The sequence below is a fragment of the Aulostomus chinensis genome, chromosome 5 (genome assembly GCF_037954235.1).
Source record: "Aulostomus chinensis isolate RoL2024-O1b breed Wild chromosome 5, RoL_Achi_v1.0, whole genome shotgun sequence".
NCBI lineage: Eukaryota > Metazoa > Chordata > Actinopteri > Syngnathiformes > Aulostomidae > Aulostomus > Aulostomus chinensis.
Window position 1 is genome coordinate 20,628,126 of NC_141324.1, and position 23,571 is coordinate 20,651,696.

Genomic DNA, 23,571 nt, shown 5'->3' on the forward strand with positions numbered 1-23,571 from the left:
AAATGTTATTATTATTATTATTATTATTATTATTATTATTATTATTATTATTATTATTATTATTATTATTATTGGCTGTTTTAAAGCTTCCTAGCATCACGCTTTCCTCATCAGATGGAGTTTACCCTGTTGGAGGTCTGGATGTTAAATTTACTTGATTTTTGTTTTCCCTTCAGTCTCAGCATAAATATTTACTCCGTGCTCTCAAGTCATTTAATGCCTAAAGTGAAAATTGATCTTCCTTCTCAGCTTACAGAGTAAACTGAACCAAACCCTGCAAAAAGGCTGATCAATGTCTATTTTCTACTAAGTGTTTTTTGGTTAATGACCTAAACTACGCCAACATTAATAAATACAATAAAATAAAACACATGGTCCATAAAACTAGCAATGATAAAAATGTATGTATCGACAGATGAAGGGTTATGAAGCCATTCATCTGTCCATACATAGACTCGAGAGGTGATTCAATATTTGAAGTGTGTTTAAAGGGATTTGATAAATAGCAGGAAATTACTAATTTTAAAGGCAATAAAAAGCTGAAAGGTCTTGGCAGACGTGTTTTACTGATTAGATTCTTGAGAACATACCAGGAGACCCTTCAAGAAGTCCTTCAACTCCTGCAGCTCACCTGCAAACATCAGAGCCTGGGATGTGCTGTGAGAGACGAGAGTGGAGCAGTGGTATAAGGCGCAGGTCCACCCATCTCTTCTCCCAGCGAAGCCCCGGGGACGTGGGCCAGGACGAGCAGGACAGAGTGTCCTGCAGAAATGTGAAACACAATTTAGATTTAGCTCGCAAGTCAAGAATGCTGCTGCCGCTGCCACTGCTGCTGCCGCCACTGCCGCTGCTGCCGTTGCCACTGCTGCTGCTGCCGCTGCCGCTGCCACTGCTGCTGCTGCAGCTGCCACTGCTGCTGCAGGTGCACAGGAAGGCTGAGGGATGGTGAGCAGCAGAGGAAAGTGATTCACCTTCCTCACAGATAAATAGAGCATCCTGGCTGTCTGCGAGCAGTTGCATGGAAACAACTCTCCTGCACTAATGTGTGGTTACAGAAGGACAGTTTTTTCAATCAAACTGTCATGAGGAGGCTAATTATAAAACTACCGTGTTGTTCGGGTGGTAGTTCAAGTGCAGTCCACTGTCACACAGAGGAGAGGACGTCCCGCTGCTCTGGTCACTGGGAATGCCTGAAAGTAGAACAGAAACACACAAAACAAATCCTCAAACCTCAGAGAAACACCTCCATCTATTTCAAGGTTTCCAGCTTCTGTGAATCATCCACAAGTGTTGTCTTCTCCTACACTGTCGACTTCTGCTCGGTGCCAATTTGTATTCCGTCAGCTGGTCGGACAGCCAGCCAGTCAACCTGGCCTATATTCACTTATGAAAGGATTTTATAAAGGCTTTCATGTCTAATGATGAGCTGAATCTTTCCCAGGAAAGAGCAATCAATGGCAGCACAATGAGAAATGCCAAATCTCTCCGTTATTACCTCTCGTTTGTGAAGCCTAAGACGTGTCCTTTTTTCTTTTTTGCAAAGCGCCGTGTTTATTGTGATTCCTAGATGAAGAATAATATAAACATAAAAATATATGTGTGTGTTTCGTTATGATATCGTTTCCAGAGGCGGCCTCTTACATGTGCAGTCTTCACACAGGGGCAGTTTCAGAAAAGCTGGAGTTTTCTTCAGGAAAGAGACAGTTAGAGTCACTTCTTCACCAGCATTTCTTAAAACTTGGACCTGGAAGATTAAAAAAAAAAAAGTGTCTTTCCACTGTGGCGGTGTATTAATATCAGCTAAGAATAGAGTCAAGATAAGAGATTTACACCGACTTGACTTTGTGCTCCTTACACACATTTCTTATTTTAAGCAAATAGATGAAACAGAAGAACACGTTTTTACATGTCAAAAAGATACATGCGATAAAGCCAGAGAGCTGCGTAAGAAAACATGAGATATGAGCTGACAGCTTACCACTTCCTCGTGGCGATAGCTTCTCACATTTATTCCATTTATCTAGAAACAACAGTAACAGGGTTGCACTCAGTAATTCTGCTGGTATCATATCACTGGAGCTCTATCTTCAAAATGATTAATGAGGCGAGCACAATAACTGTTATGGCATCTGCGCTGAAAACAAGGAAGACGCATCTACATTTGCTGTGAATACTGAGCGCCCGTATCCAGCTTGTCAATGCATCACATGTGCCAGCTTGTCTATTATGACAAATGCTAAATCTGGGGATGTGACATTTGACAGGAAGTATGCGTGATTATTCTACACAGTTTTGTCAGCGCATGTGCCACATGAATTATATAATTCAGTATGAATTAAAGATACAGTAAATGTTGCAGAGTACAGACAAGCAGTCACCTGAAGGATTCCGTCTCCGATGAAGAGCAGCCCGTTGAGTTCGGCTGGAAACAGAAAAACACAGTCAACGGAGGGAAAAAAACGGCAGAAGGTGCGAAATGTTCTCTAAAAGTGACAAGTACCTTTTTGCTCTTTCGATATTTTTGATATGACAACAGGGATTTTATGCTCCGCTCCGCCCTATGAAAGAAATTCAATTAAACCGAGTTGTAGCCATTTCACGAACACACAGCAAGACACTTGAGAGCAAGATGGAATCCCTCAAGCAACACGGTTATTGAACTATGACGGGGGAAGTGATCAATAACACTTATTCAGAGTTCGTTTAAAGAAGAAGCCTAATCAGCTGGGATCTAAATTACCTTGATGCTGAGGCCGAACCCTCCGATCGTCTGCCTCCTGATTGTTACAGTCCTCTCCTGCAGGATGGTCAAGGAGAGGGAAATACATGAGAACCTTTACTGCACAGCTCAAGAGCCACTCTCAATCTGATCTCAATCAAACAATGTCAGTGCTGATGAAATGTTTGGGTAAAAAAAAAATACTGTAAATGATATATATTTAGCACAAAAAACAAACTCCACAAACAAAATTCCAAGCCAAATAAATACTTGTTCAAAAAGTTCAGGAGGAAGCATTCTGCAAATGATGGTGATTAGAAGAAAAGGCTTTCAGTCAGTGATTTTGTTTCTTAAAAAATAAACGTATGAGAAGATTGACATGGTTACTCCACTATGAAATTGCCTTAAATGGTACAGGAGATAATTAGCTTAGCTGAGTTTAGCCTTGCAAACATTGGAAACCGTTTAGACAAAAAAAGAAAAGAACAGAAAAGAAATAATCTACACGGATAAACATCATTTTGAAGTGGTGGAAGCGTGTGATTGAACCCAAGGGTTGATCTATATGGCTAATAACTATGTGAGGATCAAGAAATACAGTTAACCATCTTGTGATAATGGTCTCATAACGCACAGAGCACAGAAAGATATCGATATCATTAAAGACTCAATTTCATCTTGGAGTATATCAAACATCCATGAAAACTGGGAGAAACTACATTTTGAACATGAACGTAGTTGTGTACATTGGTACACTGCTACATGGACTGTATTGATTATTATCCTGTATAGAACTTCATTAGGTGACAGACATCCTTGAGACTTTGGTAAGTTTTCTTCCACACTTTCTCCTCGCTAGTTGAATAAAAATCAATTATTGTACTTTTGCTTGTGAATATTTTTTCTCATAGTGTTTTTCTGTTGTACTCCATTAATCTTCAAAAAGTCTTTGTTTGGGGATGTTTTTCTCTCATCTACTGAAGCTAATACTCCATTGTCTATTGTTTGATGCAGCTTGTCTGTTGTACAGCATAAAGACTTTGTTTCTTATTGTGTATTTGGCTCCAAAGTTGCATTTTCAATAGCTTTAGTTTTTGCCAGTGTGCAGAGGGAGAAAAAAACAGCTCCTTCTTTTTAAATGTAAAAGTTAAATTGGTCACAGAAGCTGAAAAGGCTCCAAAGACATAGCAAAGTCGTATTAGCATATCTATATCTTTGCCCTTTTATTGTTAATTAGTAATCATGTTTTTGGAGATACAAGATTTTTATCCAGTGAAATGTTATCAAATGAATTATTTCAGTAAAGGTCGTGGACTTTCCTAAATGTGATGAAAAAGGTGTCGGACATAACAAAAATGTGGCCTGAAGATTACAATTTCTACCGTTCCGCCCAGAAGACACCTCTTAATGGCAACTTCTGATTAATGAGGCTTAATTTATATGAAGTAAATTTGTCATTAACACTCAACAGAGTACCGTACCCTTCAGTTATTGTTCAACTCCTGTAACTAATTTCGGTGTGTGTGCGCGCGCGCGTGCGTGCGTGTGTGTGTGCATGTGTGAGTGCGGGTAGTGTAGCATGAGACAGACTGACTTACTTACACTTGAATAGAAAGGTTCTCCAGACACACAGATGACATCTTGTTCTTGAATGGTCAGAATATCTTTTGCCAAGTGTAGTCGAATATTAAATGGCTCCTCATTACCTTCTTGCATCAAATAAATCCCAGTCTTTGTCTGCGAACAGTCAGAAAGATAACATCATTCCTCCACCCTCTGTGACTAAATTAACTGGCCATGAAATGAAACGTCTTCCGTGAAAGACTCGTTGCAGGATGAACATGGAAATTAGGAGTTTTGAAATGTCTGTTATTGCCTTTTTTACTACTTTCCTTGTTCTTCGTAATAGTGGGACTAATAAACACATTCAGATCTCGGGCTAATTTGGATTTGATTTTTTTTTTTAAATGGGCACAATTCAAAAGTCATGATAATATTGTGTGCCCTCTATATGCTTAATGTCCATGTTGAGGGAAAAATAAATTATACGCATAAAGCAGATGATGCCAAATTAAGAACCTGTGAAATTAAGTGGCTGGAATCATGCTTCCCCTCTACATAATAATTTGCCTGCATTACAAGCAAGTGTGAGGACCGTGTGTGTTTGCAATGATCCATTTTAAACATGCTAATCCGCATAAATTTGCATCCTGCCATCCGCCCTGGCTAATTGCAATGCCTGTCCTGCCCTTGACTTAAAAAGGTCTAAATAAAAGAAGCACCTTCACCTGACAAGACTACTAACACACACACACACACACACACACACACACACACAAAAGCCAGTCATCAGTTAACAAGATGGTGCAGCTTGCGTGTTTCATACTCGTCATCTCAAACTGCAGGTCAATCATGAATCCAAATCTGATATCTTTCATTTGTAATGAGGAATGTGAAGAAATGAGCCTCGGCCTGCAGCTGCAGCATGAGAAATGAAATCAGGGGTGCATTAATTCACATTACTTGGAAGGAATGTGCGAGTGCGAGTCATTACCGAGGCAAAATGAGGGCACTAGAACCATAACTGTAACATAGCTGGGTCAGACAGTGCCGCACATGGCTGAGCATTGTTTGACCTGTTGTCGTGCTTGCATTGTACATAACTGGCCTTATCTCTGATCCCATTTTGTGTTTCACTGTTCCCTGCTCCTAATTCCCCTCTATCATTATCTACATTATCATCTCAATCAGATAGCACACCCCTGATTATTTACACTGCTAATAGCAGCAGATTTGCAGCCAGTCTCTTCTTAACCACATGCATTCAAGACATCATGTCATGTCCTGTCACAAAACAGCAGGTCAGTTTCTGAAATCACACTCAATTGCTGATGGAATCCTACCAACCTCTTCATTTGAAGTCTTGAAATCCATGTGCTACTATGCAGTGAGGGATGCTGCGACGGAGGAGAAACACGAGTTAGACTGCAGCCAAAAACATACAGCCAATTTGAATTAGCGTTGTTTTCATTATAGCTTTGCCTTTCTCGCATGAATCAACAGAGAAAAATAGATTTTCCATTGAAATGTGTCTCAATTCAACTGCTAAAAAAAAAAATCCCATTGAGCGACCTCAGGAGAAAGCTGGAGACCATTAAGCACTGATGAATAATTCATAAGCAAAGGTGAGACCTCAGGTATCCTAATAAATGTTTCAATATTGAATCCATTAGTCCCAGAAATGAACCGTGCCTGATGCCTTGTCAGAGAGAGAGAGCCACAAAACTAAGGAGCATAAAAAGCCACAATAAGAGGGCCGCAACTGGGGCATAGTGGTGGAGAAACCCCAGCAATAAACACCACGTCGTCATCTGACTTTCTCCATATAGAATACACAAGCGCTTTCAAGGAACATGTGAGAGGAAAAGTGCATTAACATAAACCAGTTCCAGCAGTTTAATCAGACATGACTGCCACTTGACTCTACAACAAGTAGAGAACAACAAACGGCTCACACGGCCTTGCACAGGGAGTTGGAGACTCACTTCAGTAGAAAGGCCCCCAGCTGTTTGTAGGTTGAGATCGAGCAGCGAGCCGATCGCTCATCTGAGCTGTAGCAGAGGGTCTCCCCAAATCATGGCTGTGTTAGGTAGAGGGGAGGGGAGGGGAGGGGAGGGGAGGGGGGGGGGGTGCTGTCAGCACTCCTGGAGGGATGTTCTGCAGGGGTCTGCTCACTCCCAGAGGAGTCGCTGAGGAGCAGAATGAGGCTACCCTGGAGTGTGGTGGCTGTGCTGCAGTTACAGGACCAAGCAGCTACCGGATCATGGTGATACACGATCCACGTGCTGTTGAGGAGCCGCCACTGCTGCTGCTGCTGCTGCTGCTGATGCGATTCAGCTGAAAACAAACAGAAAATGAGATTTCAGGGTTGAAGGAAAGCTCAACACTATTCCTGATTAAACATTTGTGAGTGAATACATTAGAGATGTATCAACGGCTGTTGTATTTTTCTATTTTCGATGAATTTAAACCCACCCACACCTAATAAAACTATCTTTCTCATGTGCAACTAAAAACTCCAAATATATTCTAATTGTACTCCTGTGGATTCGCTAGATCCCAATGCAAGATGATGCCTGTATTTTTGCTTTGATACAAAAACCTCAACAACTAGTAGTTTATCTAAATATTTGCTGATTAACTTTTATAGATTGTTTTCAAGAGAGTGATTTCCTCACACTTCTTGTTATTTTAAACTAATAAATTAAAATTTGAAACGATCAAGGATTAATGATACAATTTCTCATCATGCAACAGCAAATATTTATCTTTCAGAAGTGGGAATAAATTTCGATTCAAACAATAATAATGACTACAAAATTAAATGAGTGAAATCAAATCAAATGTCTTATAATGGAAAATACCAAATGTGCAACAAGACATAATAGAAGAAAGCAGCTAATTTTCACATTGAAAAAACAAAATTAGACAATCAATTCCTTTTATAGGGCGAGTGTGAACCACGTAGCGACAATATCATTGTGATACTACAACCACATGCAGATGAGGAGCTGTGCTTCAGTATACCAGCTGAAAACAAAGAATTTTACATTTTAATGTGGAAAAAAAGTGGTCACTTCCCCCGGAGATCGTGTCCAAGTATCCTGGAGCAAGATACTGAGCACCTAATTGCTCCTGATGGCTTAGCACCAGACTGGCGACCTGTCCAGGGTGAACCCCGCCTCTCACCCAATGTCAGCTGAGACAGCCCCCCCCCCCCCCCACGACCCTTAATAGATAAGCAGTATAGAAAATGGATGGATGGATGTGGGAAAAGCAAAAGAAGAGTAAATATTACTGATTAAACACTTGTCACATGTTGAATCAGAAGCTATTCACACCCATTCTCTCAAATACACATACACACGCACACACACAAACACACACACATGCTAGTAATAACCTGTACACTGATAATCACAAATACGCAATTAACTCATATTCTTCCATTTCCTTGGACTCCTTGTCGCAAACACAAACGACCGCTGGGAGGAGTTTATAAGTTAAATGAACGCACCCTCGAGAAATCCTCCTTGTTAGCATCCATTGTTGGCTCAATGCCACATGGTTTGTGCTGCGGCGTTGCTGCTCTGATCACTGCTCTGCACGATTCAAATATGTATTATATCATTTCAACATTTCATGCATAAATCATTGACTTCCTTTTGTACAATGGTCTTTATAAAACTCGCCAAAGGAAATGCGAGAGCGGTCGGGGGGTGTGTGTGGTGTCATCTTCAAAGAATAAAAACATGAGAGGAAATAAAATGCGATTAATGCAAAAGTCAATGCAAAAACTGCTCAAATCGTGTTATCATGATCATTTACCTATTATTGAATCAGTAATTCCCTGTGCCGGCCGTGCTTCGAATTAATTTGCTCCTATCCGAATGCTGCTTGTTTCGTCCTTATGGAGGTGTTCAGTTTCCTTTTTAGTGGATCAATAAAGTATTTAATCTGCTGTTATTGATCAATTTGAGATCAAGTTAAATATTGTGTAATATCTAGAGAGCTAAACTTGTTTTCTTGTGAGGAAATAAAAACAATAGGCACTAATAACTAGTCATTCATTTGGTTTTTACATGTATCTGTAGTTGTTTTTTCATGTAATTGAATATGTTTCTGATAGTCATGCTGAATTTTATCAAATGTCTTGTCTTCCCTGCACTATGAGATCACTGGTGTTGCCAACGTAAAAGTCTGTTATAAACAACTTCAAAAATAAAATCGTTCCAGGTCGAGTCAGTCACGGAATCGAAGGTAAACGGAGGCTGAAGAGTTAAATATTTCAGAGGAATGTTGCTGGAAAGAGGCAGAGCAAGACAACTGCAGTCAAATCTCCCTTGATGACATTTTATTGATTAAAGTATTGATCACTTATCCGATGTATATTGACAGACTGCTCCCATGTGGTTACTTTTTCATTTGCAGGAAATGCAAATGAATGGTGCTATTTTTAAAGACAATTCAAAGATTATTGATGTCTCACACTGTTTTTGGCTCTAAAAGTGTGTTCTCCCGAATCGCTCTTGTTGTTCCCGTCTTCATTTTGTCTCCCCTTGCTCCGCCTTCTGGGCTCTGGGTAATAGGAGCAAACCTGACTCCATTCGCGGGTCATTCCAAAGATGAGCGTCTTCACCATGTCAGCTGTACTAATGTGTCTGAGCTCTGAGAAGAGCTCTTTACGTTTGCAGGCGCCCTCTTGTACGTGCTGGCAGACGCAGGCTTGCAACTTGTGTCTCTGAGAATTCAAAGATTAAATAGACTGAACCTTTTGTGCCTTTTAGGTTGAGTCAGCGTAACTCCTTTTATAACCACTCCATCAGATATTTTCATTCCTTCCAGTTTGCCAAGCGTGGTTTTTATCCAATACGGCTCGTGTCTTTTACACAATGGTAGGCAACAGACAGAGACGAGGGGAGTAAGATTGCTTGAATGATGCGAAGATTGTAGCGTCTCCATCTCTTCGAGGTGGACAGCTGTGGCCCATACAGGATGATAAACGGCCCCCTCTGCGTGGAGGTGGAGGAGGTGGAGGAGCTGTCTCCACACGACTCCTGCAAATGTAGTTTTACATCGGGAAAATTGAGATGGGTTTCTGAATGTTCACCTGCTCTGTGAGCTAGAACGCCCCACTGCCTGGGAGTTCAGGTTTGATTTCGGCGAGTGAATCTGGCAGTTATGACGTTACTCCGTTTTTATCCCGAAAGCACTGCACTGATAACATTTCGCAATCTGCAGGTTAATCTTTTTAAAATTTCTGTCAAACACTGCCCAAAAAAAAAAAAAAAATATATATATATATATATATATATATATAAAAGATCTTTCTGATCTTCTTGAGATAACAGAAAATGCAGAAAATGAATTATTTACTTTACAAATGAATGTCTCGTCAATAGATGAACTGACCATTTAAATGTAGGATTTGTCGATTTATCTAAATAAATAAGGAGGGACCTGTTCTAGGTAGCAAAGCGAGTTTACACCCTTAATCTTTTACTAGTTTCTTTTATGAAAATACTACTTTGTGTGCTTAGTCAATTATGAAAGGCTGTGGTATATCAGAATAGAGATCATGTTAAAGTTTAGATTTATGTGCATGTTCATGTTGACAGTTTATATCTATTGCAAATTGTTCATTTTTGTAAAATGAGTGTCAAAGGCTAAGAACAGGTTCAATCTCACGTAGGGCAGCTAACTAGTTTTTTTGGTTTAGTCTGTGATCACATTTTCCTAAATCTCAAAAGGATGTCATCAAATGTCCACACCTCAGATGTATTCATCTTTTTACAATATTTCACTTATTATAATGTCTTCAACTGTTTATCTTTAAGAACCCAAAAATGAGGAAGGTGATGTCTTCACATTTCTTATTATTTCTAAACCATTAGTCTAAAACAATCTAATTTCTTTTCCCACATCAGCAAATATTTATCTTTTGAGAACCTGAAATGAATGATTTGTTGTAATTTTTCACCCAAAAATATTTAAATGGGTAAAATATTGAAATTGCCTCCTTTGCTTGCAGCAGCAGATTTTCTGTGCGATGATATAAAACAGAAGAGAGCAGCAAATTCTTCCACTATGGAGGCAGGAATGTCTGACTGAATACCTGAGATTTCTTTTCAGGCAGAGGCACCTTCTGTATTTTTATGTCCAACAGATTGCCGTCACCACGGTTAAATAAGCACTCTGGCTGCCATGAGCCTGGCTTTTTGGGGTTGCGGTTTGTGAGCTTGTCTGGTACCCTGTGGATTTGGGATCGGGAGCAGACCAGGATGGGATGACGACACCCCCGACACCCCCCACACACACACACACACACACACACACCTCCTTGACACACCCACCACTTGTAACGGGCCAAGGCGTATTAGACTATCTACACACAAATATAATATTATTGTATTATTTCAGCTGCTGTTTTTTTGTGTTTGTTTATTTGTTTTTATTTATTTGCTTCAACAACATTGCCATTATCAACACTGCCCACTAGAGGGAGCTGATGGCCCAGTGAGGCCATTAGCCAATCCCACTGTTTGCGACTTCACAACAGTATTGGCTAAATACTAAATACTAAAACATATTATAGTTTTCGAGGTGAAAAGGTGAACAGAAAACTAAATGCAGTGCTGAGTGTGGACGACTGTAAAAACGTGCGATGACAACATATATATAAAGGGTTCACGCTAAGCTAATGAAAACGTAGCAATTCTTATTCAAAATTAGTGAAAACATTATGTACATTCCATTTCTGATAAAAAAAAAAGAGTCCTCCAAATGTTAAAGACTGCTTCTTGAATGAGTGAAATGATTTGACTGTAAACTTTGGTTCAGCTCTACATCGTATCCTCTTAACTTGACAATGTGTGACACGGACTGATGCCAGCTACGTTTGAGCAGGTCTGTATTTATCGAGCATGTCTCATATTCAAAAAGGCCTCCTTTGTTTGCTACTAGAGGTGCTACTTCTTATTTTCTGCCGGATTATGCAACAGATCGATCTGTCAGGCGAGATTGAAAAAGTGCCTCATCACTTTTTCAATACTTTTACAGCATTTGTCAAAATATAAGTCTTTCATTACCCCATAAGTCAATACCTGAGGCCGGTAGCAGCCAGCGGCGCTCTCCATGCCAGATACTCATGAATGATAGGCAGCAGAGATTAGTGATGGACACATTTATAGACTGAGCTCTGACCTTCCTGACTGTGATACATAGCTTCTGGCAACAGTTAACTGCCACCAGTTATCAGATAGAAACCATTTCAAAAACTGGTCATAGCAATGATATCAAGCAGAAGAAATAAAGAAGACAAATGCAGGATGAAGACCAAGAAGCATTTAACATGATTCTTACTGACAGGCTCTTTAATTGAACCGTTATACATCTTCTAACTTTAAAGGAGCACGCTGAGATTCAGCTCTTTCTAGAGTTTGCTTGATTCTCCAGTAATAGCTTGTGTTTTTACAGGCTGATTTAATATACTAACTCTACAGCAATCTTTTAAGTTATCTATTAAAAAGTTTTAAGTCTATTTTGGCAAAAAGAAACTCATCACTTTTCTCTTGAGGTGTTACTGAGATGGCACTGAATATTGAAAAGAGAAGAGTTTTAGCAGAACAGCATTTTGTTAGATTGAAGCCGACCTTGGACCTTTTGGATAGAACACTGAATCACATTGAAAATCGATTCATCCTTGAGTCGAAAGCTGCCAAATAAAACTTGTCAAAACTATTTTCTTCCCCTGAAAAAACATCTTTAATTGGCATTCACATTCAGGTTAAACAACCCCGCAGTAGACAAGAGTATTTATCGGCTCGGCTCCAGTCGGCCTCAGTGGGACAGAGAAAGAGATGACATGAAAATATAATGGCATGGTGGAACTAGGGATGCGCCACTGAAACAACCACGTATAGTATGCTTTGTTGATGTAGACTTGTCTGCAAATCAGGTGGCATCCACAGACAGCAGGAGCCGATGATTACCTGTTGATGTGAAGTTAAAGGTTGTTTGACTGAATTTGAGCTCATGAAAGGCTGAAAGACAGTTTTCCAATTATTTCTTATAATGAAGATGTATTCCTGACACAAATGGGGGATAATAACAAGAAAAACAACACTGGTATCTGCTATAATCTCAACAGGGCAGAATTTCAGTGCATCCTTAATTAGCATATTTATCATATTCTAGCCCTTCATGCAGCGCCTCAGTTCATCTTTATCAACAAGTCAATTTCACTCTTCTCTGCTCTGATTGGCCAGCCTCTGGAAGCCTGCTGAGGGGCAGCAGTCCTGTGAGTGAGCTGTGGTTCGAGCAGATGCCCAAACACAGAATCCTCGACAAGCTGATGAGCAGCTACATAAATTGAAGCCCTGTCTGAATGGATTTTTGAACTTGAATATAAAAGAAATAAAAATGCCATGTTTACCGAACGTTAAAAATGAGAAAAAGAATCTTGTGCTCACTTGTAAACATACTTTCCCAGAAGGTCTCAGATCTGAAGAAGACCTGTCATGATCAAAACATTTTCCGGTGAACTTTAGGAAGACGGTTCTACATGCTGATCGAGTGTTAAGAGGATTTTTCCTCTCTTTTGATCCTGAATGACTGCTGAAATTGCTGTTAAAATATGTGTCCTTTTTTTTTTTTTTTTTTAAACTAATATTAGCGAATATCGCCTTTAATTGCATTCCAAAACACAAAAATTTTCTTCCTTCTGTTGATGAACACTGAAGTTTTTGGAAGACCAGTCTGACGCTCAGTGCGTTAACATTAGCGGCTAATATTAAAATGAACACAAAGAGATCACCGCTGACCATTTAAGGAGTGATGACCTTCCAAACTGGCACAATAAAGACTGAGTAACCACAGCTGACACAGGAAAAGAAAGACTTCTTTATTGCCTCTTTCCTTCCCCAAGCTAACGTAACTCATTTTGTGCATAAACTTAAATAATCTCGAGAGAGCTCAACCTGGTAAAAATGCTAAATGGCTATGGATCATTTTGCGATGTCCTCTAGTGGACAGAACCTGCACAAGCATGTATATACACTAAAAATACATGCCAGTAAAATGTGATATGAACATTAAAAATGGAACACATTCAAAAAAGGATGAAATTTGAAAGGAATTAGGGAGTTACTGAGAACAAGCTGAAGACTGAGCAGTTGACGAACATGTATTACTTTTACATATGTGTCCTTCATTATTTGAAACTAAAGCCCATATGGAAAAAAATATTAGTTCTCCTTCAATATATAGTATGACAATGCAAAGCCTGTGAATAAATGGATTGGACAACTTACACATCTTATCTTTTCATGAGGCCACACAAATGAACACACAGCCTTTACAGCACGGTGAATGGCGTAATTATTTCCCCTAATGACACAATATCTGTATCACTATACGTGCATACAGTCATTTCTGAATTCCGACCAATGCCTGAAGAGTCGGGGCAAGGAAAGATGTTGGGAGCTGCAAATGGCACCACGCTGTGTGTAGAGTACATGAAAGGATTAAAAGGCTCAGCATAATTCTGAAAGCGGGGCTACATTGAAATGAAGCAGCACAGTCAAGGGATACAGCTGCTGACTTTCTAAATATAATGTAGAACTCTTTAAATCTCTCTCCACTGGTTGGGAAAATGACTTGTGCATCTACACTTCGTGACATCAAGCAAACTATTATCTTAAGAGATACACTGGAAGTTCTGGAGATCATAAAATACAAATGTAGACCTTGATAAAAGCAGTTTGGAAAGTTGCTCTTAAAGTCATTTTAAGCATTAAATGGTATTTTATTACGCAGAAAAACTGCCTACCAAATATGTTGGTCTGCAACTTGATTACGTTTTCTGATTCATCCACAAAAGGAAGTTTAAAAAAAAAAGCTTTCCCGACACCACAGCGATTGACAGATATTGCTTCTATTCTATAGTCAACCTTTTGATTTTATCGCCCCGTATTTCTCCAACTCAGTAAGGCTGTTGGTACACATGGCGGGAGGGTGCTCCTCAGTGATGAGTCCCATCTTTAAGTATCATGGATGAGCTCAAATCAATTACTGAAATAACGAGAAGGAACTTGAAACTTCATCTGCCAGATGTTGCTTGCTATTATTTGGGGAACAACTTCATGACTGTCACGTTTTTGCACCGATTCATTTTCTTGGCAGATAGCCACAAGATCAAAAATACCTATTCTGATTGCAATGTTGGACTTTTTTGGTAATCTGGAATTTGTTGCATAATAAAATAGAGAAGATATAATTAGACCACCACTTGAGAGATGAGCATTTCTCACTATTGGCTATCTTACACTCAGGAGGAAGAGATGTCATATTGGAGCTAGTGAGAAAAAATACGAATCCACATAGAAGACAGACGGTCTCCCATCTTTGACTTCTGGTTCCATCATCCGAGATGTGTTCAGGTTTGAGTTTCTTGGACATAAATGACAAATCGATCACTTTGAAAGTCAAGACTTCCTTGCATGTTGTGGTTTATAGAGTCTAGAAAGTTGAGTTTCCAAGGGAATAGACTGACGGGGCCGAGTTCATGGCTCATCTCAGCTCAGGAGAACTTGGATGAACCAGAAACAATAACTTCTGTCTTTATATTCATATTATATTAAAGGTGACTATCATCAGCTTTGCAAAGATATGAGTTTTGTCGTATAGGTTTGTAACAGACAGAGAGATATGCTTTATTTCCCAACGGGAAATTGCAATGATGCAATTCATATAAATCACAGTGTTGGTGTTAGTGCAGCTCTCCTGTGCTGCTCCAGAGCAGCAGCGTGTCCCCAGACATATCATCAAACCTGCTGCTTCTATACTTCACTTTATAATCCACAATATGCAATGATTTTTCCCAGGTAGCAGTCCAAGATGGCGGAGTTTCTCTTACATGCATCATTGGGTTTACTTAAGATGACAGCCGGTAGTGGCTGCTGGATTTCTTTGAAAACTCTGCAGGATTTATATGAAAAGGAGGCTGAGACACCTGCTGTTAGTTGTAGTCTTGTGCCTTCATTTCCCCCTTCTAAAGAAGTCTAAACACTAAAAAGTTGATGAAAGTGGGTTTAATTTTAAAAAGTACAGTTTGTGGATGAGAAATATGAAGTCAGCTTTAAAGGAAAATAGCCGTTACTTTTTTGCTGTGTGGAATATCCAAATCGCAGAAGATACAATACTTGCCGAAGACAAAATATGTGTAAAGTACTACGCTAAATTACTGTAAGTATTTTGGTAATGCAGAAATATCCTACTAACAAATCTTATTCTGCAACCTGAAGAAACTATTGTTGGTACAGATCCCAATAAAAACCCCACCATTGCCATGTGTTGTTTTTTTTTTCAATTAAAATGTGAATAATGATGAAATCATTATAATTCCTACTTACACTATGAATCATATCAAAGCAGAAATCAATCCTAATCATTGCAATTAGCTATTTTTTCAGCCCTAATGATGAATATTAGGCTAGAACATTTGCCTAATTAAACATCTCTGTAACGAATCAAGCCGATCTAATCTTGACCTGCACGGCTCAGACGCAGAGGTGGAGTGGCTGTCTGGTAACTGAAGTGTCGCTGGTTTGATCCTCAGATCCCCCGGTGAGCGCGGTGAATGATGCAACGCTGCAAAGTGTTTTGAGAACGACTGAAGTGGAAAAGTACGATAAACACATTTATTTACATTTTGTGCTATTTATGAGTCCATTTATCTGAATATAGATAGCGTCAGATGATTTTATGATCCATATTGTGGGATTCAACCATCAGGGGGAAGGTGCGGCCCCACCGGCTGCTCTGTTCCCTCCAGTGTTACTCTGCTAATCAAATCCTTGTTTTATAATAGTTGTGTCATTTGCATGTAGTTGATTTTTTGCTGACGTGGTGGTGCGCGCAGCACATTTTGATGTCTGTCTTTAACTGTTCCGTCGAGTGTTGTTTCATTCTTGTGACAATTGCCAAATACAAATTGATATCTTAAAAATATATTCAATTCTTTTTTTGATTTAAAAACAGGGAAAAAAAAGGAAGCAAATAATCACATTTGAAATGTTAGAGCCAGAGAATGTTTGGCATTAGTGCTTGAATTACACCGTGAATCTATAATAAAAATAATTGGCAATCAATTTCCTGTCTGTCGACAAGTTTTTTTGCCCTGATTTGCAAATGCTTATTGTGTACATAATTCTTCAACTATTTCAGCAAACTATGATGTCCACAGCTTCTTTTTTTTTCTGCCATCATCAGCAGAATTAGGATCTGGGTTGATTGCTGCTCAAGGCGTTTTTACTATTCACAGGTTGAATGAATGTTCCAAGGCAACACAATGATGCAATTTACAGCATACAAGACGATCCGCCATCAAGGCTGAGCTGCAGCATGATGTCCAGCTCGGTGAATCAACCCTCCACAAATGTGACCTAAAATCCCGGCCTGGGCTACTCACAGGTTGTTGGCAATAAAGGAAATAGTGCCATCCCTAAACAGGAATCAAGTGTTGGATGTAACGATGATCTTTATCTCGGAGGATTTTGTCACTTCCACGTTCAGCTGCGTGCTACTAAATGGTTGCGTATAATCTATCTCTTTATTGCTTCTCTCAAGGCAGTTATCACTTGCGTGTAGCTTTCAGCGCTACCTCTAAATCATATGAGCCAATATATGAGGGGCATGTAAATGAGAGTCGTGTCTTCTCACTTCCACGCCATGAGAGTTTGGTGTGCATCCGCTTCATTAGCCATCAGTCTCCACTAAGCCGGGCTAATGGTTTTCTGGTTGCATGAGAGTGACTTTGTGGCACAGGACACTAATATTTCCCTGCACCCAGAAAGAAATATCTTTTAATTGTTCCGCTCATACATCATGCCGTAATAAAAGCATATGGCGTCTCCGCTGCGAATTCAACATCTGGAGCCGTTTGGGTGGACGGTCAGACAAACAGATAAAATAAAAGCTGCACAGGAACATCAGGTGTGATGCATTTTACTGGCGGTTGCCGAGCTGGAGATTGGAATGAAGACGTGCGGACGTACAGTGACATACGGTGGGCCCCAGCTGGCCTTTAGAACAATCGTTGGAGGAAAATGTTAAAGGGTTTGTAGGGTTCAACTGTTCCGTTTAAACAGCAGCAACATCACGTCTCCACTTTCTCAACACTCATTGCTCCTTTTTTTTTATTAGTCTCTGCCACATTAGTCAAGTTTTAGCGCAGCACAGCTCTCTTTTGTATGTCCAAAATAGGTCACTGAATAAAGCCACGTGGCATTAGAAATGAAATAAAGCTTCACATTAAAATCCTCGCAGCAGCCAGAGCAACATATCAAGCTCCTGGCTGATGCTGGGGGAGGGTAACAATACCGTGAATGTGTTAACATACATAATTGATGTCAATGTGTACATTCACGGCTTCTAGTGATGCCTTAAGACAACTTACCCTGCTTCTACATTCTAAGACGTTTAACTAGTCTAGATTTTTAATGAGCCGCTGGGATTCAGAAGCGGGAGAAACAACCTATTATTGATTATGTCAGTAGGAAAGATAAAGTGTGGAGGAACTCTTTGTTGTGCAGTGTAGACACAGTTTCCTCAGCGTGGCTATAAATCAAGACGGTGTTGTGTAAAACTTTGTGACAGTCTCTTTGCTCCCATTACCATCTGATCCAGACTGCAGTATGCTGGGTTCAAACTGTCCCTGCATGGCTCTTTCTCACCGTTTGACATGTTGACCAGCCGTGACTGACACCATTTCACTCAGGCCTGGTTTTCTGCCAGTGTACCTCTGTCACTTGGCCAAACTGCTCTTTGATTTAGGACATAAGCAGAAAATGGGGGGGGGGGGGGTGTGTGTGCCAGGGCATAATATTGTCAATGGCATGTCAACATCTTCCCCTCTGTAGGAAGTGAGACCTCCAGTACATCAAACAGATTGATCCTGACCTATGACCAGCCAACGGTCCAGCTCAGCTCAGCTCAGCTCAGCTCAGCTCAATACTCGTGCATGAGCCTCCTAATGCCGCTGCCTGCTGGGGAAATAAAACCTGGACTCATGGATTTCCACATCTCAGAGGGCATCTTAGATACAAACTGCACTGATTGTCTGTCAGCTCCTAGCCTATAATGAGAAAAGCAAGCCTGTCTGTGTGCACTCCCACCAGTTTATAGTTACAGAGGGGGAATAAATCTGGTGGAACACTAGAGATTTCTGAGAGGCAAATAAAACACTGGACCAGCAGCAGCAGCAGCAGCAGCAGCAGCAGCAGTATCCTGTGGTGAAATAAGCTGCTTTTCAGGTTCATCACAGATAGATGTTGCATTGGTGTTTCTTTTTTTTCTCCCCACAAGAATACCCAGATGAGTTACCCGTTTCTTAAAAAGTACATATAGAGATGACTGGCACACACAGCAAAGCCAGAGCACTTAAACGATGCTGAATATGGATGAAAAGGGGTCTGTTGCTGCTGCTGCTGCTGCTGCTGCTGCTGCACTGGCTGGAGGAACTGCGGGTACGTGTACCTGCATGAGCCAATGTAGAGGTTTCTACCAGCCCACATATTTCCTGCAAATCATACAAGAATTAAACGCTGTTTCATCTTGAGGCCCGTCATAAGTGAAGTGTTCGGCAGACCTACAGGAGGGTGTGATGCTTTAGTACCCAGCGGATCATACATAAGCACATGAACTGGTGCGCAGCATTCAGAAGAATTACTCCAAAAAAGTACATGCAAATTGATTTGTGTTCGGTTTCATGGGTGTTTGGCTTAACTACCTACGTCCGTCATGCGCTGTAATACGAGGCAAATGTGGGGGGAAAAGGGGGGGTGTCTGAGAGGCTTCTTACCTGGTTCTCTTTTAACAGGTGGTGATGTCTTTGGAACCCGTTAGACTCCTGTGCTGCTGATTTTAATTTATGCAACGGTTGCTAAAACATCTCAGCGATATCACAATGAATCCCTTGTGGCAGCATCGCCCACACGGCATCCTGGTCCACTACACTGAGGCGATACACCGAAGCCGACAGGAAAACAGCCCGCACTCCCTCACAAAACGAGATTTGTCCATATTTCCAGGGCAGCGGCGATTTCAGGGATCCCTCTCCGTCGACATCTCTGGCAGAGGCTCCAGTTTCACAGGTCTCTCTCTCTCTCTCTCTCTCTCTCTCTCTCTCTCTCTCTCTCTCTCTCTCTGCCAAAATGACTGGAGCTGGAATCACATGCGGCTGCTTTGACGCGCGACAATCGACTTGGTTCAAGCCAAAGCAGCCGCACAACTCCGAGTCCGCATCAATATTACATGATGCTACTTTCCCGCTGCTTTTAAGGACGTTTGCCGCACGTCCCGCATCACACCCGCTCTGAAAGCCACAGCGTGAGCGAACAATTCACAAAGCCCCTCTCCTTGGCGTGCACTGCGGTTCCGTGTGTGTCTGTGTGTGTGCGCGCGCGCGCGCGCCTGCTTTCGTGCGTGCGTGCTTGAGTGTGATTCATCACAATATTTGCCTCATTATGAATGCGCAAGAGACAAAAAAGAAATTGCATCAATTTGGAAAGTTAATTGCGCGTTCACGGTAAATAATACATGTGGAACAACTTCACTTCAGGTATTACATTCTCTCGTTCCCGCACTCCCGGCGTTTGCGTTGCCAATATGCATCCAGTCATTGTAGTATTCGGACTCCTCCTTCAGGCCCTCCGGTGAGCAGCTGCAGGCTGATCAGGTGCGCCTCGTTTTCATGCGGTCACCGTGTCAGCTGAAGGCTCCCGCTGTTTCCCCACATGACGCAACTCATTCTTCTGACGTTTCATGTTGTGCAGGCATTCAGTCTGGAGCCCAACTGGGATCAAGGCTCTTATTTATTTATTTTCAAATTTCAATTCAAATCCTGCAGTGCTGGAGTCTAAAAACCGAGGGTGCTGAGAGGGAAAGTGTGATTTGATATAATAAGTGAGTGTGCGTAAGGACATCCCACCATGAGGCAGGTGCTTTTTAAAACCCCTAGCAAACTAATTGTAACTTTAAACATGAGTTATTCTTCTGTGTGGAACTTGAGCATATATTTCAGAACAACTACACTTAGAATGTGTAACCGGCCTGCCTAGTAATTAAATTCAGTAAATATCACTATTGTTCAATCTTTAACAGCTCTAACTGCAAAAATAGGTTGGTTGCTCAGCATAAGGTGCAATTTTTTTGATGTACACAGGGACGTAGCAGCTCAATCACAACAGGCATTTCAGTGGTGGAATTGCAGTCTGGTACAACCACAACCCGGGACGTCGGTTAGGCCGCTTCGGTGGAGTTTCTGCTACTTTGAATACCTGGAGGACCACGTTGTCAACACGGTCAGAGCAGCTGCTCCGACTGAATACAATGGTAACTCCACCAACTGCTGCTACACTGAGGTTATGACAGAGCCGCTGTGTTGCAGGCGTTAGGCTCTGCCGTGAGGTCCACATGACCTGACGCAAGGTATAAATCAAGCTGTCACCTTCAGGTATTTTTAGGTATCGTAAGCAGAGCTCATTTGACACAATGTATCTTTAAACCCCAAAGCTTCAATAGGAGAGATAAGGTGCAACATAAACAAACAGCTATCGTGGATAGCATTGTTCTAACCGGAATACATCGAGAAAATATCCAGTAAATGGTTCTAATTTAACAAATAAGTCATCACTTCATTTTTTGCTGCAGAAAGCTGTATTCGAGTTAACTTCAGCATGGGTTGCACCTGCTGCCGTGTGATTAGCATGTATTCACCGTCACACACTCCTCGAAGGCTATTTATTATTGAACACTGAATGTTTATGGAAATAGATTCGATTTTTAGGGCCTTTAACCATTCTCAACTACATATGTGACACAATTTTTATGTCAATTGATTAATGTTTTAAGAGCCCACTTTTCTTGATTCTTATTGTTGGTCAGACAACAAACGTAAACTCAGTGCATCTCCAGGTAGAAAACTGAATAGAGTCAAAGATCAAACATCCACACAGAGCTAAGAGAGCGCATATTTCTGCCAAGGCCATATGACATCATCAGTTCTGGATCATTTCCTAGATTTTTCCTCAATGGAAACACTAACATACTACCAAATTTGAGCTAAATCCATCCACACCTTTTTGAGTTCTCCCATTAAGGGTTAAAACAATGCCAGGGTTCACATGACCTTGTAGGCGGAGGTGATAAATGACCAACGTAAAGTGATATTGGAGCTCAAAAAGTGTTCTTTTCCCCTTCTTCATTACTTCCTTGACGCCAGAATGCAGACAGAGCCAGCCAGCTAAAAAGCTAACTACAACAAAACTGCCCAAAAATGTTTACACACTCTCAAGCACGGGCAGCACGGTGGTGCAGTGGTCAGCACTGTCGCCTCACAGCAAGAAGGTTCTGGGTTTGAGCCCCTGTTCCAGCTCGGGATCTTTCTGTGTGAGTCTCCATGTTCTCCCTGTGCCTGTGTGGGTTCTCTCTGGTACTCCAGCTTCCTCCCACAGTCCAAAGACATCAAGAGGGGACAAGGCTGATCGATACTCTAAATTGACCGTAGGTGTGACTGTGAGTGTGAATGGTTGTCTGTCTCTATGTTGGCCCTGTGATGGACTGGTGACCTGTCCAGGGGGAACCCTGCCTCTTATCTGAAGGCTGCTGGGATAGGCCCCAGGCTTCCCGTGACCTTTAACAGGAAAAATGGATGGATGGATGGATGGAGTCTTAAGTGGATCATCTGATTTAATCCACATATTGTAGATAAAGCTAGTTTACATCTCTCAAAACACTATGTATGAGTGCTTGAAAGTCATAATACAATTTCTGGGTGTTGTCCTTCCAAGTTTGAAGAAAATTGGTTCATCTGGGTAATCCTGCAAATACACGTAAAACAGCAACAGAAGCATCAATTCCTTGGTGGAAATTTGACCTTTTAACATAAAATGCTCTCCATCTACTTTTAAAGGAGGGCAATGTGGTCGTGGAACTTTGTCCATGTGGCAGCGAATCACAGAGAACAGAACCAAAATGACGTTCAGTGTGGATTTATTCTAGGCACAGTAATGATACCTTAACACAATGATCTCCACCTGTTCTGCTTTCAAGGAGAATGGCAGGAACTATGAAAGAAGCCTTAGATTCGAAACACAATTACCGCATTTTAAAATCACTTCTTTCTCTATTGCGAACAAGTGAAGGGGAGATCAAGCAGGATTTTTAATTTCAGCAGCATCCTGAATGAGTTTATTCAACACCTGCATCATCAGTCCATTACAGTAATAGCCTGCTAGGAATAACCAGCCTGTCAGAATCTGTGACAGGAAGCAGCTCACTCTCGACATATTTCTGAGATGATAAAAGGCCGTCTTTGAGAGATTAGATTTGTGCTTCTGGTGGTTAACATCTGCCAGGGGACTTAACAAATAGTAAATGCGGTGCCTCAAAGTCTTGACAACCTACTAGATGAACCTGTGTTTGTCCTTTCCAGTGTTTGATATGGGCAGTGCATTGGATGAGGTCAAGGATACAAGGTTTCCTCTGTGTTGTTCTATGAAACAACTGCCTCCGCTTGCTAGAGTGACTGATATGACTTGAGTCGGCACACCGTGTTTCACTCCCCCTTCATTGCTGTCAGTATAACAGCATCCACATGCTCTCAATGAGAACAGTACTGAAGCATGAAAACTGCAAGGAGGCATTTTTCTACCCCACCACAAATGGTCTGCCTCTTTCAGTGTGGTTGATGGTTGATTTCAAAGCTTTATCTTTAATGGTGCGCAAGGTTTTTAACTGGATCACCACCAGGCCTTACCCATCCTACTTGTCACTTGTCCTCAGAGCCCCGAATCTGAATGGAGCCTGGAGTTATTACGCTCCGATAACCTTCCTTTCCCTTTATAATCTAAACGGGCACAAAGGGAAACTATTCATGATCTGCAATTATGTTTTCTAGATAAGATAAGCAGTTTCACAATTAACTTAAGGCTTGCCCCAGACATAAGGGCTTTTTCATATCTGCTGACCTAGCCATTCAAACGGCTCCAGGTGCTTCTTTTCAATATCAGCAAGCCTTTGTGTCTTTCTTTCTTTTCTTTTTTTTTCTCTTGCTTTGTTAGTGCACAACTCAAACCTTTCGCAAACTCTGAACACAAGGGGGCGTAGACTGCTAACTTTGCATCTCCTTGTCCAGTTGAGCAACAGAGGGGATAAATTTGATTATGTTGTCATGTCTGACCTTGAGAGGTAACTACACTTAAAGTTACATTTCAAGGAGGAATGCCTTATTG

The 23,571-nt window shown here is 41.1% G+C and overlaps 1 protein-coding gene across 1 annotated transcript in view; it reads right to left on the bottom strand.

The window, feature by feature from the left end:
* sntg1 (syntrophin, gamma 1) overlaps window positions 1-19,492 on the bottom strand; it is a 34,591-nt gene extending 15,099 nt beyond the window's left edge. The window contains exons 1-11 of the mRNA XM_086204992.1: window positions 19,140-19,492; window positions 6,265-6,616; window positions 5,627-5,676; window positions 4,322-4,456; window positions 2,741-2,797; window positions 2,501-2,558; window positions 2,379-2,422; window positions 1,979-2,020; window positions 1,642-1,744; window positions 1,108-1,190; window positions 632-762 (exon numbers count right to left, since the gene is read on the bottom strand). Of these exons, the coding sequence (XP_086061118.1) occupies window positions 632-762; window positions 1,108-1,190; window positions 1,642-1,744; window positions 1,979-2,020; window positions 2,379-2,422; window positions 2,501-2,558; window positions 2,741-2,797; window positions 4,322-4,456; window positions 5,627-5,653 (680 nt within the window). The 5' untranslated portion in view covers window positions 5,654-5,676; window positions 6,265-6,616; window positions 19,140-19,492. The remainder of the gene's footprint in view (window positions 1-631; window positions 763-1,107; window positions 1,191-1,641; window positions 1,745-1,978; window positions 2,021-2,378; window positions 2,423-2,500; window positions 2,559-2,740; window positions 2,798-4,321; window positions 4,457-5,626; window positions 5,677-6,264; window positions 6,617-19,139) is intronic.
* Between the last annotated feature and the right edge of the window lie 4,079 nt (window positions 19,493-23,571).